The sequence below is a fragment of the Megalobrama amblycephala genome, linkage group LG9 (assembly GCF_018812025.1).
Source record: "Megalobrama amblycephala isolate DHTTF-2021 linkage group LG9, ASM1881202v1, whole genome shotgun sequence".
Taxonomy (NCBI): domain Eukaryota; kingdom Metazoa; phylum Chordata; class Actinopteri; order Cypriniformes; family Xenocyprididae; genus Megalobrama; species Megalobrama amblycephala.
Window position 1 is genome coordinate 32411684 of NC_063052.1, and position 19745 is coordinate 32431428.

Here is a 19745-nt window from a genome sequence, read left to right on the forward strand (position 1 = left end):
ACGAAAAATAACGTAATAGTGCCGTGTTGCAAAAAGACGTTCCGATTTTCATTTGCGTTGCGTCTTGCTGTTTACAGCGTCTCGCGCCATGAGAGCGTTGCGTTTTTAACACAGCATGTCAAGGTAAAATAGACTTGCGTTCCAAACGAAATCTATGTTTCATTTCGTCGCGATCCAATTAGTTGCTATAAACACAACAAAACTTTTAAAAGGGGACATTCGAAGGATTATTTTTTTAATGGTGGATGTTGCGGTTTAATTCATTTATCGCAAAACTGCGTTAATGATATGCTATGCACGAAATGATATATTAACATATTGCATGTTGCACTGCATGCAACTGCATAATATAAGTATGCTAGGTTACTGCAAAAAGTGTCTACACAGCAGACTTTACTGTCATGTTTAAATTACATCAATTACAAAGCCTAGAAAGCTACAGCTGCTCAATACATAACCACACTCAATGTGCATGTCAAGTGCACTCAAGCACAAGACACTCAGCCACACACAAACATTAGATCCACAGGGCACGCTTTTTACCAGGCCAAAGCTGTATTTGGGCGTTAGCTGACATCCCTCCTTAATTCTTCTGGAGAAAAACATCACTTCTGCTGAAAGCCCTTCGATATGCAGGTTTATATCCAATATTTATTACCCACGTGCACCCGCGGAGGTACAGAGACTTTTAGAAGTGAACTAGAGGCTTTGCGCTGTTTATATCCCACAAGGACCAATAGGATGGCAGGGCAAGAGAGAGGCATGAACTCATGTGGCCTCCCCTCTGGCCAGCCCAGATAAGAGGCTGCACAGAGCTCGAGTCATATTTTATAAAAAGTCAAATGGCTATCTTGAAGATATTATAAATAACATGTATATTTATGTAGCCTAGAAAATATCCTCCTGAGAGTCAGAAAAATAAATAATATATTGAATATTAAAATAAAATAAGGTTTTGCTATCTGGATCATATAAATAAACACAAGCTTTTATATAAAATTAAATATCTTCCTGAGATCCAACAAGAGAAAAATAGAGGATAAATAATACCAGGACTGCATAAATAATACCTATACCAGGACACTGGGATATTACCAAAGAAGTCCACCACAGTACAACAAAAAATTAATTGCTGGATCTGAAGAAGATAATAATTTATTAAACTATTGGGCAATTAACTATTATGTTGTCTTTATCTTCTTCATTGAGTGTTCTCACTTATTATCTTAGACTATAAAGCATAAACCAGATTTATCAGTCAGATGGTCTTGCTCACTGGAGTCTGTAAGTGGTTTAAGAGGGATGATGAAATGATTGTGTCCATTTGCAGACAAACACTCAAGCCAGTAACAGCCAAGCCAAATACACATTACAATGAAAGGACATTACATACCAGTTCATCACATCCTTTGAAAGGAAAAGATGTCATTATGAAAATAAGACACTGCAACAATATATTAAATGGACATTGACAATGACTGGCAACAGGAATAAGCATGCATTCATACTTAAATGGTATTATGTGCATAAACATGGTTGAAGTGGCTGAAGAGGACATAAACTCTGGAAAAAAAACAAACAAAAAAAACAGACACACACATACACACGCTCCAGTGCTGCCGTGAATAACAGGCTCATGTGTTCAGGAGAGAACAAACATCACGTAAGCATATTCATGATCACATGACAACACAACTGCAACAAAAACATCAGACTACTTATCAAAGACAGACAATACACACATTTAAATTAAAAACACATGCATTAATTAACAGTATTAATGTTTATGAGAATCATATCACATTATAAATCATTAAAATATCAAATTGCATGAATGCATAAAATACTTTGCAATTAGTTTTTAGTCATTAACCATCTATTAATTGTCAATTCTACTAGTTAATAAATTTTTTGGCTAACAGGTATTTGTTGTTCATACCTCCCAGTCCTTGAATGTGATATCAGGCACTGGTTTGTCGTGCTCCCCACTTTCAGCATCCTGGTTCTTTTTAACCACTACAAACCCAGGCTCCCGGGTCACTCCGCCCAGCCCTTCCCCGTACACATCAGGGGTCCACTGGACAAAGAACGCATACAGGTGGTCTGACCTACAGGAAACACACACAAAATAGATAAAGGGTTCATTTGGTGTATGACAGCTTTTAAGATATAACACAAGATCAGTGCAAACTGGACCAGGACTTTGTTCACGGTGACATCCTATTACTTTAAAAATTAGATGTTTTCTCGTTGCCTGTTAATAATATACTGTGCGCCAGTGTCCATGACTGTTAGATGTGTTTTTTACTGTTCTAAATGAAAAACAAACTTTTTTTTTTTACCTGATTTACTTTAATGGAAAATGCTGTGCTATGCCATGTTTTTCCTCCTTTTATGCACTAATAAATGTCACAATTAGGTGTGTTTTTTTCTGCCCTGATGAAAAATGCTTTGCTATGTTTTGTTTTGCTTTGTTATGCTTTGTTTTCCCCACAATTAACAAATCTTCAGGGTTCCTATACTTTTGATCATCGATTTTCTTTAAAGGGGTGGGTATAATGCTATTTCATGTATTCTGACTTATTAACACTGTTAAGGCCAGAACACACCAAGCTGATGCCGACAAACTAGTGGCGACGAAAGCAGACTGTGGGGTTGGATCACGTCGGCAGCGTCTGTCCCCAAAGTTGGCCTGACACACCAAACCAACGCTCGACAGCCGACGGCCAAGTAGCACGTCCGTTCTGCGCCTGCGTGAGATGAAATGCCTTTCCAAACCAGCAGGTGGCAGTATCTGAACAGCCAATCAGAATGATCAGATGGCCCGACGGACCAACGAGCTCCGTCGCCGATTCAACATTTAGAATCGGCCGAAAAAAGCTGACGAGGACCAACTTCAGCCGACGGTGCGGAACACACTGAGAAAACGTAGTCGGCCGACTATTAAAAACTGCCCGACGGCTGACCATGGGCTTGGTGTGTTCCTGCCTTTAAAGAGTAGGATTCTCATGCTAAACATGGCCAAAGTTTCAAAACATGAGTTGGACATATGACGGAGTATTTCTGTTCCAAAAATTCTCTTCCAAATCGTCACAGGTTTCAGATTTTTTTTTTTTTCGAGCATCAGCCTGAGTGACGTCAACGGGGGCAGAATTCCTTGTAGGGGCACTTCTCCCGGAAGTACAGATCGTTTTAAACTGAAAGATGGAGCAGTCACAGCGATAATGATCCCGGTTATGAGTTGGAACAGCAGGTGGTGAGTAAAACTGCTTCAAATGATTGTTTTGTTGGCAATAGGCACCTAAGTGCATATATTGTAAACAACACGAATGTAGAGAATTAATAAATTCATTATTCATCATTCATACACTATATTCATTATAGTGATTCAAAAGTTATCCAGGGATAATGCGATGGTGTATTGTGTGTTTAAATACAGTTGTTTAGCTGACCATTGATAGCTTGTAGACGATTATACGACTGTAGACGATTTATCAAAAAGCCATTGTTCATATCAGTGTGTATTAAGCACAGAGGAAACCTCTGGAGCTGAAAATTCAGATATGGTAATAGGCGTTTCATTTCCGACACACACTGTAAGCGGTCTACCAATCTCAACAGACTGGACCATCTAACCAATTAAAGCAGAGTAGACTCATGGAAAGGAGGGAATAAGAGAGAATTAATATTCGAATGAACCATTTTCACACTCTTTGAGAAATAAGGTGATGTGCAATGTATATTATGAGAAAATTAAAGTGTTTTTTGACACTGGATTAGTGTTGTCAAAAGTACAGATTTCAGTAAAAAGTCGGTACTGAAATTATAAAAATGTGATGCCTTAAAGCAGTGTTGCCAGATTGGAAATGTCCAATTATCGTACCAGAAGCTCAAAATTATCGTATTTGGAAGAAAATTATCGTACACAACTTTTTAGTATAGGTAAATGAACTAAATTAATAACTAATGATTTTTACAACGGAAAGAATCAATACTGAACTTACTTAAAGGTGCCGTAGAACGTGTTTTCAAAATAAGTATGTAAATGTATGTAAATGTAATATAAGTCTAAGGTGTCCCCTGAATTTGTCTGTGAAGTTTCAGCTCAAAATACCCCATAGATTTTTTTTTATTAATTTTTTTAACTGTCTATTTTGGGGCATCATTAAATATGCGCCGATTCAGGCTGGGTCCTCTTTAAATTCTTGTGTTCCCCGCCCCCGAGCTTGCGACTGCCTTAAACAGCATAAACAAAGTTCACACAGCTAATATAACCCTCAAAATTGTTCTTTACAAAGTGTTCGTCATGCAGCATGTCTAATTGTGCAAGTATGGTATTTATTTGGATGTTTACATTTGATTCTGAATGAGTTTGATAGTGCTCCGTGGCTAACGGCTAATGCTACTCTGTTGGAGAGATTTATAAAGAATGAAGTTGTGTTTATGCATTATACAGACTGCAAGTGTTTAAAAATGAAAATAATGACGGCTCGTCTCCGTGAATACAGTAATAACCGATGGTAACTTTAACCACATTTAACAGTACATTAGCAACATGCTAACGAAACATTTAGAAAGACAATTTACAAATATCACTAAAAATATCATGATATCATGGATCATGTCAGTTATTATCGCTCCATCTGCCATTTTTCGCTATTGTTCTTGCTTGCTTACCTAGTCTGATGATTCAGCTGTGCACATCCAGACGTTAATACTGGCTGCCCTTGTCTAATGCCTTGAACATGGGCTGGCATATGCAAATATTGGGGGCGTACATATTAATGATCATGACTGTTACGTAACAGTCGGTGTTATGTTGAGATTTGCCTGTTCTTCAGAGGTCTTTTAAACAAATCAAATTTACATAAGAAGGAGGAAACAATGGAGTTTGAGACTCACTGTATGTCATTTCCATGTACTGAACTCTTGTTATTCAACTATGCCAAGGTAAATTACATTTTTCATTCTACGGCACCTTTAAGCTGGACAATCACACTATTTTAGCTGCTGTACAGCCAAAATTATGTTCCCTATATCTCTGTAAAGCTATACCACACAATCTGCATTGTAAAAAGCGCTGTATAAATAAAGGTGACATGATGAGTCAAACGTACAGAATACAGCTATTTAATAACCAACAACTTTTTGACATGAACTGCAAATTACCACAATACATAAGTAATTAGGCGTGCCTTAGTGGGAAACAACTGACTTAAGCGCCGTGGGAGGAACATTAACTTGTGCTCGTGAGAGAGAGTCATTCTCCACAATGATTGGCCGAGAAAACGTAACATGAGATGAGATGGAAGACATGCCTAACAAAGTTCAAGTTTTCATGACGTAGAGGATACACAGCTAGATCAATGAGCCGATTATAATGACCATCATTTGACTGAATCGTACATTATGGGATTTTTTCATTATTGATCGTACATCTTACAGAGGTCAAAATTATCGTACGTCTGGCAACACTGCCTTAAACCCTGTTGAGCAGATTCGTAAACGCCTCTGATTGGCCACTGAGTTCATGCGCTCATCAGATATGTCTGTGATTGGCTACAATGATCAACGCTTCAAAAACATATTGTAAATGGTAGGGATGTAATGGTATTATCTATTATCGCGATAGCAAAATTGTCTCAATATCATCGTGGTCACATGACTGTATGAAACGATATGTCTTCTGTTCTGGGCAAAAAGTGTAGTTTTTTTTCAGCCCAGTGGAGCAGAACGTAGGGAAGTGGTTACGGTTGGTAACCGAGAAACGGTTCTTATCCAGAACGAAGTGCGAGGATCATATCCTTTAATAGAGAAGTCTCACCTCATGAATATTATAACAAATGCACTGAAAAGCCCTCGCTTTTTTAAAACTCATTTTACAAGTATAATAAACACAAAAAGGAGTTGAGTATAGTGCATTTTTCCCCCCTTACTACTATTTTTTATTGGTTGTTTAATATTTTTTCCTTATGAAAACTGAAAACACTAAACTGGAAGTTCCTGTTTGCGATGTGTGGTGTTTTTAAATATCGCAATAATTATTGTATTGTGGACTTTATATCAAGATATTATCGTATTGTGAGATTTTGATAACATTACATCCCTAGTAAATAGACATCAATGATGCTCTTCACCGAGCGCTTACACAGATACACACGGGAGTGTTTGAAAGGTCCACTGATAGATGCCTGCTTTCAAACGCTCCCACTCCCACTTTCAAATTCAAACACTTCTGTGTGCGTTGAACATTGTAGCCAATCACAGACATATATGTTGAGTGCGTGAACACAACAGCCAATCAGAGGTGTTTATGAATCCAATCTTCACATTTTTAAAATTTCAGTACCGACGGTACTTTTGACAACACTACATTGGATGCATGTAAACTTATTGTAGGAGACCTCAAAACAAAATTAGGAACCTTTAGGATAGGAGAGGAGAATTTCTATAGTATGTCTATAGTCATTATATTTTTTTTCTAGTTTTGCTTCTCATTTTAGTCTAAAGTATGTAATGCACCATAACTTAAGGCATACATTATAATACAAATGTTTTGTATAAACAATTTATATACTTAAAATAGAGTCCAGGTCTATACTGACATCTAAAATCAGCCACAATGCATGTCTGTAGTCTGATATACCACTTTCCTTAATTGCTCTGTTCAATTTATAATGGTATATGTCAACAGCAACTTATAGGCGATTACGACATGTTGACAGTGATGAAACCTTGTCCTGTAGTTCTGCTAGCAAATGGCACTGATGTTAAGAGATCATTTACAAAGAACTGCAACCATAAACACACGTACAGACACGCACAAGCTCAGACACACATATATATATATATATACACACGATGACCTGGTCATGGAGAGATTTGGATGAGATCCAGGCGACTCCTTGGACACAGCATGTGGCACAGCTTACAGCCTATGAGAAGTACGCAAGTATGTGTGCGCCAGCTAACATGGCTAATGTTCCCTTTGCGGTTCAGAAATGACAAAATGGACCATTGTCATATCTCAAATGGATCATGCAACTGGCCTCCAAACTGGGTCAGACAACAGTAGAGCAGTTATTTGTGCCGTCCTTCCCATAGCCACATCTCTGAGACATCTTTTCCATGGATGACTCTCTGACACGAATGCAGATTCGGTTTGTGTGAATTTAATAAGTCAAGATGGAAGTCATAAATCATGCGTGATCTATAGAACTCTCAAATACACACTTAAAAACACAAAAATCAAACATACAAAACTGAAGTTATATAAACAGTCAAATGAGCGGAAATGCCAGAAGACTAAACAGAAAGTCAAACAGACATAGGGTGAAATTACGCTTTTTCACACATAACACTATTTAGACAGAAAGCAAGCATTATGCAGTACAAAGCAATTTTTCAAATGTCATATTCAATTTTCTTTTATGATCATAATATGGAATCACATTACAGACTGTCATCTGTTAGAGATGGTGTAGTTTTAGCTAATTACATTGATTTATTGCTCTAGGGAAAGCTGAAAAAACCTTGATCCATGCATAATTCAGTTTGGAGATGAAAACACACATACGCAGCATGCAAATCTCTCTTAATCTGTCTGACTGTGGCTGAATAGCCGTATTATGCAGAAGTAACAGATTCTGTGACGGATTACATAAGGCTTTGCTTTTGAACATTCAGATTAGTAGGTCAGGTAATTAGCCTCAGTCATTTCTAGTTTCACCAGATAGATCTCATTCCTAGAAGTGACTAAAGGAGTCAGATTCATGTAATTAAGTTCTTAGACAAGAATGATAAGCCCAAGCTAACCCTCATGTCATGTCATGTCATGGAAATCATATTATTTTTATATTTTTTGATATAAAAGACTTGTGCTTTGCAAACACTCCCTGCCCAGGCCGCCAAGACCAGTTATTGAAACCCCCGCTTATTGTTGTGACATCACATGTATACAGCTTAACCAATCAATAAAAGAATTTACAAAGGAAGGCTTACAAGTAAAGCAGCAATCCATTTAGGATCAGAGGCAGGGTGAAAATTATGACTGCAAAACTAAATCACTGTTTTTAGTGCATGAAACTAGACTAATATAAGTGAATTTCAAATAAAAAATAAAAATGATTAAAAAAAAATAAAATGTGTTTATAAAATATTTATACTTTTTTTGTTGAATTCTTTTGTTTATATGCATAACACTGTCATTCAGAAATTTGGTATTGTTAAGATTTTTTAAATATTTTTGAATGAAGTCTCTTATGTTGACCAGGGCTGCATTTATTTGATCAAAAATACTGTAATATTGTGAAGTATTATTACGTATTACGTATTAAGTATTAATTTTAAACGCCATTCTTCAGTGTTACATGCTGCTTCAGTAATCATTCTAATGTGCTAATTTGCTGCTTTTGTTACTTTTATTATTATTATTATCAATGTTGAAAACAGTTGTGCTGCTTAATATTGTTGTGGAAACAGTGATACATTTTTCGTCAGGATTCTTTGATGAATAGCAAGTTCAAAAGAACTGCATTAATTCAAAAATCTTTAACATTATAAACGTCTGTCACTTTTGAAAAATGTAATGCATTATTGCTGAATCCCCAAATTTTTGAATGCCAGTGTAAAAAGTACACAAATTGTTATAAATCATTACATTTTTAATATAAATTAAATTCTAAAGGTAGTTTTGGGAATTCTTAGCTGAGAAAATAACTTTTGTGATCCTTAAAATTTTCAAGTGAAACAATGTTCACTGCTGTCATGATAATACAACTAAAAACATCATAATTTATCATGATGCATCATTTATGTCTGTAGAACAAACTTGCATAAATGCGCCAAATATATTTGTTCAAATCCATAACTTTAAGTATAATCAATAGTTCTGGCAGGTAAAAATTTACTGTACTTGGCAAGTTAAAGTCAAGTCACCTTTATTTCTATAGTCATTTTTTTCAATACTGATTGTTTCAAAGCAGCTTTACAGTGATAGACAGGAAAATAATGATTCAATGATACAAACAGTTGCAATTAATTCAGTGTTGATTCATTTTGGTTCAATAACCGAGTACACCAATTGTGAATTGAGTTCAATTCAGTTATAAAGCAGCTCTACAGAAAACAGTTCTCATCCGATAGTTTTAACACAGTCAAATCAATTATATTGCTGAATACTAAGTGTCCCCAACTAAGCAAGCCAAAGGCGACAGTAGCAGGGTGACAGAAATAGAGGAAAAAAAAAACCTCAGAGAAATCAGGCTTAGTTGGAGGCAGGGACGGAGCCATGGATGGGCCTAGTGATGGTGATTATAGTGATATAGTTTTATACTGGACTCTGTTTTGCACATTGTGGCCACTTACAGCAGATGGCACTATGCTTTATAAAGTGCTTTAGTGCTTAAGTCATGGGTGAAGGGACGGGCCTGTCAATTTTATTTTTCTTCCAAATTAAACTGGTTGAAAAACATGGGGTGATGCGAATTATTCTGGCCCACCCATCATCCACTTTTTGTGGTGTGTTTTCAAGAACATATACACCTGGGTCTGGAGCAGTAAATAAGTAACCAATTCCATTTTTGCCGTACAGGAAGGTGATATTTAAAGTGGAGTGCAGCCAAACTGGGAATAGCACTGACCTCTCAGAAGGAACTGCGAACCAGTACTCGTGCTTCCTGTCTCTTTGGGCGTACTGCAACATGGAGGCACTGGCATGGGAAACAAAGGTCTTCCGCATGGCCCTGCCAACACGCAGGCACAGGAACTTGTGCAACTTGGACTTCTGCTTGCCTTCGGACCCCGGCACAACTGGGACAGGAAACAAACAGCACAAAGCATGCACCTGTTTTTCATAGTTATCTCAGCATGTAAAACTAAAACAATCTTGCATCCCATTTGTTTTAATCTTTATTGTAGCATATTTATGCACGCTGGATGCAACATAAGCTAAATAAGCTGTCATGTTGAGTGAGCTGATGTTATTAGTGTGCTGGAGGGAAATAAATAAATGAAGCAAATTAAATCTGTGGATCTCCAGTGAAAATGTATCTTTCAGCTTATTTTTAGGGTCACATCCTCATTAGACTGCAGCAGTGATACAGCAGGATCATATGTAGGCTGACACTTCAATATATTTGTAAGTTATATTATGTCATCAAGGATTGGATATCTTTTATATAAGCAATACCATTGGGAGAGAGATAGAGAGAGCTACAATAAGAAATAAGCTTAAAGTCAACATGAAACATTGCAACCCATTTTACTTGCATTCTTTTTATTTTCGAAGTTGTGAAACAAAGAAAAAGTAGGATGAGACTTTTTTTTTTTATCCTTTCTGAAATACCACTGACATCCATTTTTGAGTTTTTCACCATTAATTCAGCATCTTGATATATCCCACTACTATTTCAGATAGTATTTGCTTATGAACTGCTGAATCAGGTACAAATAAGATCATGAACATGTATTAAGAAAGTTAAAGGGATAGTTCACCCAAAATTTGATGTTTATCTGCTTACCCCCAGGGCATCCAAGATGTAGGTGACTTTGTTTGTGAGGTCTGAATGCACTCTGATGCTGGAAGTGATCGCTTGCACTCATTGACATATACATCACTTCTGTCATCAAAACGCGTTTTCAGACCACATCAACCGGATGCTCAAGGCTGTTGGACATAGTGGTGTATTAGAGGTAAAATTATATAAAAATATAATTATATACAGGGTTCCTACACATTTTCCATTTCAAAATTCCATACTTTTCCAGACTCAAATTTCCAGACCTCCTTCCAAATGTTTTTCTCCCATTGGTTAGCCTCGGCCTCCTTTTCTCTGCTTCATGTTTGTAGTAGGGGTCTTACAGTCTTTTAGTGATTTTTAAATTAGTGTTTGATTGTTGAAATAAAGTTTGGTATTTACTATTCAGGTCTCGGCCCTTCTCTTCTTAAAACCACATACCTGGGGTTAACAGGGTGGCATAGTGACTTGGTTCATTTCCCTTTCCGACCATACCACTCGCTACATAGGTGTAAATATTTAATTTGTTTAACATTCTAATAATTCGACACATTTACTTCATTGACATCGTTCTCTGATTTATCCATTCTGCTCTGTGTTTGCTCTGTTGTCGGTATTTGTTGTTGGTATCAAAGCATTTCTATAGAGTAGCCTACGAGTAGCCTACACAAGCGCAGTATAATCGCAGTAATATTTGAAAAAAATTCATGAGTTTATAAGCATCTGCAAAGTCAAAAGAGGTGTAAAAGGTGATGTGTAGGAACTAAGTTATCATAGGGGGGTCTGGGGGCATCCTCCCCAAGGAGAAGATTTTTGTGATTTTAACAAACAGCTTTTAGTAAACGAAGCCTTCTGGTGCTCTTTGACAAGAACATAAATGAAAAAAAAACAACATTTGTAATAAATATTCATAATAAATTACTGGCAGTACAGCTGAGCACTGACACAAAGTTCACAATTGAATGTGATTTTGATTCAGAAGCTTGCGATTTGATTTGATTTGATTACCTTTCAAGAAAAAAAAAATTCTCTCAACTAATGCTGTAAACTACACAGAGAACCACAGCTGGTACATCATTATAATATTAGGTTAAAATTGATTTGTAAGCTACTTACATATAGGCTAAATTACACAAGGAAATTTATATAAATTTTTAATGACAATTATTTTTCTATTCTTTTTTTATTTAGGCCTAAACATTTAAATGGTGGCTGTCATGAAACAGATTTATACATTCAACATTAAAGCATGTGTTAAGTACAAGTACAATGAACATGCAATAGCCTATAGTGCATATATTTAGCAAAATGCTCGAAGTTGATTTTTGTAGCTGAATAATGAGTTTTTGGACATTGAACGGCTTTTCTGAGGTAGGCTAAATGTGACATTTTTACAAGCTGTTTTATTGATGCCTTTCTGTGGTTGAAACACTGATTGATCGATTGCATGTGACATGATACGGATTTCGGCAAGTTGTACTGTATCTTTCAACATACCTTTGGATGTTCAATCATGTTTATTTTGCGTTATAACTAGTAAAGCAGAAGAGATGGTTGGTTCATGAGAGCTACAGCGATCTATCACGCCACAGAGCAGCAAGAAAGATCGCCACTCACTCCAGCCTATGGGAAAGTAGCCCATTTTCGATTCTTGTGAGAATGCTGAGACACACACACTCGTCCCGAAAAAAACCTCTTCGGATCTACACGATTCACATAAATTATGTATTTTGATTCAAAAGGGCTAATTTCGCTGTAAAGTGACTAGTTTGCAGGTATGATAAATTAGAAAACTGAATAGAGACAATAGTCTGGAAACACAAATATTTTTCCATACTCTGATTTCTTTTTTCCATACTTTTCCAGACCTGGAAATTACTCAAATCAAATTCCATACTTTTCCATACTTTTCCAAATCGCGTAGGAACCCTGTATATAATTACTGTTCCATTTCTCGCACAAAACGATTGCTTCGTGTCTTAGGACATCAATGTGTCGTCGTAATTTGGATTTGTCTGTGCATGTTTTTTTGACTCTTATAGATGGAATTCCTATTGACATGCATTATACGACTGACAGACCGCATCGGTTGGAGTTAAAAATCATCATTTGTGTTATACTGAAGAAACAAAGTAACCTACATCTTGGATGCCCAGAGGGTAAGCAGATAAACATCAAATTTTTATTTTTGGGTGAACTATCCTTTAATGGTGTCAAATCTGATTTCATGTTGACTTTAACATAGGTTACCTTCCTCTGCACTCTGTCCCTCATCTGCTCCAAGCTCATAGGTTGGTGTGAAGTCACCGGGCATCCTTTGTTCTCCTTCCTTCATATCACTGGTCGATTGCATAGTCTGAGCTTCAGTACTCTTCTGTGACTCAAGGGCTTTTGCAAAATCCTCAACAGCCACAGTGTCCGAACAAAGCGACTCAGATGTGGTGCGTGATTTGACCTCATCTGCAGGTTGGTCCCTCATCACATTCTCCAGAACGTTCTCAGACAGCACCTCATTGTATAAATCTGAGGTATTCAGACTCTGCTCAATGCCACTATCCCTCCATCCTCTTCCCTCAGTTCCTGCATTTTGTACAGCTTCTTTTACATCCTTTTGGTCAGACATTAAAGGTTCTTCAGTGGTTGTGGCGGCCTGGTTGATGGTTTGCACCGATTCAGAAGACGCACCAGAGGACTTTATCTGCTGCAGCTCGTCAGAAGATGTTGCGAGGGCATCATCACGGACTGGAGAAAGTTCTGACTCAGTAAAAACGTCTTCGGATAGAGAAGCTTCCGTGCTACGAGGGGCCGTACTGGCACTGTCATTGCCCGTCTCACGGATTCGGTGTGCCGTATCGCCTGCATTAGGACGTGGCGTTCTCTTGAGATGGCTTACCTCAGGTACTGAAGGCTCAAGCTCTAGATCTCTGGGTTGACAACATAGAAACGATCATCATATCTGTAGCAAAAAGTAACTAAATTAAGTAATTCAAGCTTTAAAGCAACTTACGGTGGCACAAGCTCTCGGACCCTGATGTCGGTGATCTCCCTGCACATGGCTGCAGACTGCACCTCTTCCAGCGGGCACATGATCCCGTACTCCTCACATCCTCGCTCCTGCACCAGCCGGTCTGACTTATGAGGGTCAAACATGACGTTGTTCGGGGTTACCAGCAAAACACCACTTACTATACCCTAAAAGAGAAAAAAGAAGTGAAAGATAGATATTTATAAAAATAAATTTCCATCTATCTATCTATCTATCTATCTATCTATCTATCTATCTATCTATCTAGGGGCGTAGTTTGTGGGAGGGATGGGGGGGAGGTAACCCCCCCAATATTCAAAGCCATCTATCCACACACACCCACACACAACCACACCCACACATTTATTTATTTGTTTCCTGAACATATACACTACCGTTAAAAGTTCAGTAAGTTTTTTTGATGAAACATTTCTTTTTTTTTTTATCAATGTTGAAATGTTGTTCAGGATTCTTTGATGAATATGAACAGCATTTATTTGAAATAGAAATCTTTTGTAACAATGTAAAAGTCTTTAGTCTCTTTTGATCAATTTAATGCATCCTTGCTGAATATAAATTTCATATCAATTGAGTATTAAGTTATTAAATTTAAAATAAATCAATCTTACAGACTCTAAACTTTTGAATGGTAGTGTATACCAAGTACCTCAAACAAAAACTCTTTGAAAATATCAAATGTGGCAAATTTTGGCAAATCCAGTGACTAGTAACAATCTGTGCACCTGACTAGCAGAAACTTAAACTCACCTTGCCATCTGTGATGTATTTGCAGTTCATTTTAAGGAACTTTTCTGTAAGTGCCTCTTCCTCCTCGGAGGTGGACGACACCACTCTGGCTGGTCGAGGAGGCCCGTGACCCAGGCCATGGGTACTGTGTCTCCGGTGGACATCATCTGAGTCCTGGTGGGATGAAGTTGGTGTGAGAAACAGCTCAATCAGTGGTAACCCTCGCCACATCACACTGAATGTGGCTCAATCCTGTGCTCATAGTACATCTTCTAACACCCACACCCACACACACACACATACACACACACACACACACAGTGTCATCATAACAAGTAGGCTTGGAAATAACAACCCATTAAGGCATAAGGTAGATCCCTTGAGGGCTTTCTGCTGTAAAAAGGCTGACAGACGGAAACCAAGGAGACTGAGGCAGGTTTCCTAACATGGTGCTGCACCGGTTGAGTGACTGTCAGCGTCTTTGTGTGTTTATGTGTGTGAGCTCATTATAGGACAAGAAAAAGGAAAGTCATTGCTCACTGAAAGTTTGTGCTGACACACCAATACAAATCTAATGATTATAAAAAGTTGCTTGTTTTAGCTTTACAAAATTTCACATGCATTGCAGCAGAATCCTGAGCTGAAATGTGAACAAGCTGATACTCTTGGATTTGAGCTAAAATTGCAAATACGGAACACATGGTTGACTCCTCGCTCAGTATATTTCAACTTATCACACAAAGAGCTCAGTGAAACACGAACACACTGCAACCTCTTATACTTGACAAACAGACATCACTTGCTCATTTAACGCTAATAACAGAAAACCAGGTTGTTTACTGGAGTTTACAACCAAGCAAGTGATGCAAACATAGAAACATTTTTTTAAGTAGTCTACTAACTGCATGTATAAAACTAAATTTGGCCCTCAACAGTAAACATAACCAGCAAAAGATGCTCATATCTAAAACTGCAACTGATGGGCCATGAGCAGCATGTTTGAGGCAAACATACATTAATGTAGAAAAAATGGTAAATCCACACTGTGCTTAAACGGTTAGTCCACCCAAAAATTTTAATTCTGTCATTTATTACTCACCCTCATGTTGTCCCAAACCTGTAAGACCTCCGTTAATCTTTGGAAAACAAATTAAGATATTTTTGATGAAATCCGAGGGTTTCTGAACCAGACTTGTTAAAATTGTCCACGTGACTACGGTGGTTCAACCTTAAAGTTATGAAGCGACAAGAATACTTTTTGTGCCCAAAAACAAAACAAAAAATAACGAGTTCATTCAACAATTTCTTCTCTTTCATGTCAGTCTCCTATGCTGTTTATGTAGTAAACACAGTGCAGCATTTCCGTGTTCTACGTCAGAACACCGGCTCAGTATTGGCCGACGTGGTTCACATGAGCAGCAAGACGCATGCGTGCGATACTGACGCAGAATAATGGATCAGCATGAGTCGGCATTCTGACATAGAACCCGGAAGCTCTGCACTGTGTTTACTACATAAACAGCGTAGGAGACTGACATGAAAGAGAATAAATTTTTGAATAAACTTGTTATTTTTTTGTTTGTTTTTGGGCACAAAAAGTATTCTTGTCACTTCATAACATTAAGGTTGAACCACTGTAGTCACATGGTCCATTTTAACGATGTTTTTACTACCTTTCTGGACCTCAAAAGGTGCAATGACATTGCTGCCTATGTGGTTCAGAAACCCTTGAGTTTCATTAAAAATATCTTAATTTGTGTTCTGAGGATGAACGACGGTCTTACGGGCTTGGAACGACATGAGGGTGAGTAATTAATGACAGAAATTTCATTTTTGGGTGAACTAACCCTCCTTTAACTGCATAGTATGTCTTCCCTGACACATGAATATTGCATGTGTACAGACTGGACAAGTATATAAATGTATGGCTGCTGTGACTGACTGCACAATTTAGATGCACTCCACTGTGTATGTATAATAAGTATGCTAAAAATGCAAAAGCCAGCACTGAGTAACATGAATATTGCATGAATGGTCACATGCGTGTTTTAACGTAATGTGATGGTACTGTAACATAGTCAATTCTCCAGGCTATTAAAATGACAGGAATATGTATGTGCATTCTTATTCGTGAGATGCATGTTGATACCTGAATACATTTGAAGTTTGAATGTGCATGTGCTTGCTTTATCCATTGATGACTCATAAGGAAATGCACCCGTGTAACCCTGAATCACTGGCATTGGGCAGCAGGACCAGTAAATCCATGACCATATGGAGCCGGAACTACACACAGAGGCACACACTAATCCAACAGAGGTGACACAATCCATTTGGCAACCTCAAAATGGCAGTCCAGGACATAAATTAGACCCTTAAACCACACAAGGACAGATAAGAGCTAGAAAAAGTAGCCATGGTGATCTTTTGCAAGATATCTTCCTTCTTATTTGTCATCCAGTATCACCAGCTAGGGACAAATAGAGCTGGGAGGAATGCAGTTTGTCTGAATACAACAATTACTGGAATCTCTGCAACATAGAGAAGTAATAGCTTTATCCAAAAGGGAAATTCATCGCCACCCCCTTGTGGACACAAAACTATCTGAGACCGAGATTAAAGAAATAGTCCACCCATAAATGAAAATGTACTAATTTACTCAACATCACGATGTTTGAAACATGCATGATATCTATTATGGAATACAAAAGGGGAAGCTTTTAAGAACTTACTGGTTATTTTTTCCATACATTTATAATTGATGGGAATGGAGTTTCAAACTAACACACAAATATATAGTACACATGACTTTTGAGTTATACCGTAGGTCAAGTCTAGAATTTTTAAAAAGGGCAGCAAAAAAGAAAATCTAACTAACAAACGAATGAATAAACAAATACACACACAACAGTTCTTTCTGGTTCTCGAATCTGATTGGCTGAGAGGTTTTCCAGCCATAATATTCTACCAGTATCACCACAGGAACCGTTTCACCACTTGAATCACTCCACTTTCAGCATTCTCACAGCGAGTGTCATGGCGGACCAGCAAACCCACCATATTTTTATAGATAATACTGTTATTGTGTAACGAAATGAGTTTTTTTAACTTGAGAATGTAGTTGTTTAGACCTCAAATATGCAATTTATATGTAAACATAGCACCTATTTGAACATTTGTTTAGACGCTTTCGGAGATGTGAGCTCCAGGCGGTCAGCAACCTTTCAGCACTCGTGTACCCACAGAGAACAGCTTCATCTTGGCTAGTCCTTTTGCCACTGGCTCTTATGTAGATAGTGTTTAAAAATTAGGAATAATTTGTTTTGTGTATATCAAATGAGCAATCTTTGTCTTATTAATCTATTACTTGTTTCAATTGCTTAGTCGATCTCTCTCCCACTCATAATAATCTACTCTACATAATACAACAAGCTTCAGTGAAGCAACTCAGTGTTCCTTCGTTACTAGTTCTAAAGTAATGTTTTAGAATTGTTAACGGAAACTTGGCTCATCTGTTAAGTGGTCAACTTGAGATTTGAATCTGTGGCGGAAGGAAGTAGTTCCTCACAAAAGAGGGTTTTTAAAGACACTCCATTGTTGTTTCTTATTCATTTACACACTTGTGCCGTCAAACTGTTGTATAAACGCAATATCACACTCGTAGTCGTGTGATATCACTCTATATCAGCATGGCTGCGATTCGAGATAATATATATATATATATATATATATGTATTTATTATATATCTCAAAGCAGGTCTTTAAAATGTCTTCAAGTATGTAAAGGAGTTTGGCCACTGATTTGGATCTCTTGACCTATTTAATTGAACAGGCTCAGCTCAGCAACTACAAATTAAAAAGCTGGTTGAAGTAAATGGAAAATAATTGAATCCATGTAAAAATGCAAGCTATGCAAACTGATAGTCCATGGAACTTATATTTCACTTTACATGGTCTATTTCACTTTATACGGCCTATTGCATAAATTTAGACATAGATTACATTAGTGTGAAATCATGATTCAAGCCGTTTCACTTAATAACTTGCTGGTCTTCATATTATACTGAATGGCCATTAATGAAACCCAACTTATTACATGGAATACTAAATTCCCCCATCCCTGTTCCAAATCATGGAAAAATATGCTTATACACCACAATGAGCTAAAACATTTTTGGACTTCACAATAGAAAGGCACATAAAACAATGCATGCTCAAAGGTCAAAAAGCATGTGCGGTGAACAATATAAAAAGCAATTCTTCTTGCTTGAGTAACAAGTTGTGGGAAACTGATCAGACCTTGGCATCCAAAATCATTTAATCATATACCTATGCAATTTAAACAATGATAAAGGACAAGCATAAGCATGTCCTCCCACTATACGATCCCCCTGAAAGCTGTGGATGAAGATTGAGGTGGCACTTACTGTGGTGGCCTTCTCCAGATCAGCCTCTGAAGAGGTGGGGGAGAGGGGGCTGATGGGACTGAGGGAGGGCGAGCTGTCCGCACTGGAGATGTATTCTGGGTCAGGGACATACAGAACCTAAAGATCAAGACACACACAATTTAGATTTATATCATCTCACATGCAAACAGCATTTAGTATTTAGAGAAGTAAAATTACACGGGCAAATGAAATTAGTGAATGAAAACAAGCAGACAGCTAGTTTGATCTCCAACAAAACCAAATGACAAAAGAAAGCAGAGAGCATGGATTATTATTCAGAACTCAGCATTGAAATTATTTACTGAACAAATAGAATGTATATTCTTCTATAAAAGCCACTTTTACCCAGGACATTTTACCCGTTTTAAATGGTTCCAGTTCTCACCCTGAGGATCACAATATCTCTGCTCATTACTGCGAAACTGTGGAGGCACCAAGATGAATTTGCAACTTAAAAAGGCATTTGAAATTTCAGAAGTGGCACATTTTTCACCTTACACTTACAACACTAGATACTGGGAAAAGCAATTGACCAGAAGTAGGGCTGGGCAGAATGACGATAAATGAAGTTTCCACAGTATAAAATGTCTATTGTTAGAGATTTTGCTATATTTTGCAATATATAGCACTATTGACACTTAAGAGTGATGAAATGCATGAATGAGAATATAAAGAGCAGGACAATCTTGATGTTAAAAAGAGTTATAAGCGCAATAAATCCTGAAAGAGAACAGTGAAATAGTGAATTTGGGACATGCTCAATGTTAAAAAGAGTTAATAAGCACAATAAGAACTTAATGCAGTGCACGGGCTGACTGACACAGCACAAGTGTGCGCACAGAAAGCCACGTCTCTCAGCAGGTGATCACAAATTCAGTCCTCTTTCACATCTAATTGCGTTTGAATGGTTGAATAGTACACATGCAATTATGTCAAAATGCCCATTGTGTGGAGTATTCATATAAACACAGCCAATTATGTCTCAAGTGAAAGTAAACAGATGTGTAT

The 19745-nt window shown here is 37.5% G+C and overlaps 1 protein-coding gene across 5 annotated transcripts in view; it reads right to left on the reverse strand.

The window, feature by feature from the left end:
• Nucleotides 1–19745, reverse strand: part of oxr1b (oxidation resistance 1b) — a 66620-nt gene that overhangs the window by 10317 nt on the left and 36558 nt on the right. For 4 of the 5 annotated variants that reach the window (XM_048202903.1, XM_048202899.1, XM_048202900.1 and 1 more), the window contains exons 6-11: nucleotides 18717–18833; nucleotides 14311–14463; nucleotides 13525–13709; nucleotides 12768–13441; nucleotides 9642–9810; nucleotides 1940–2108 (exon numbers count right to left, since the gene is read on the reverse strand). In XM_048202903.1, the coding sequence (XP_048058860.1) occupies nucleotides 1940–2108; nucleotides 9642–9810; nucleotides 12768–13441; nucleotides 13525–13709; nucleotides 14311–14463; nucleotides 18717–18833 (1467 nt within the window). Of the gene's footprint in view, nucleotides 1–543; nucleotides 1374–1939; nucleotides 2109–9641; nucleotides 9811–12767; nucleotides 13442–13524; nucleotides 13710–14310; nucleotides 14464–18716; nucleotides 18834–19745 lie in introns of those variants that run through there. The other variant, XM_048202905.1, reaches the window with a different exon arrangement.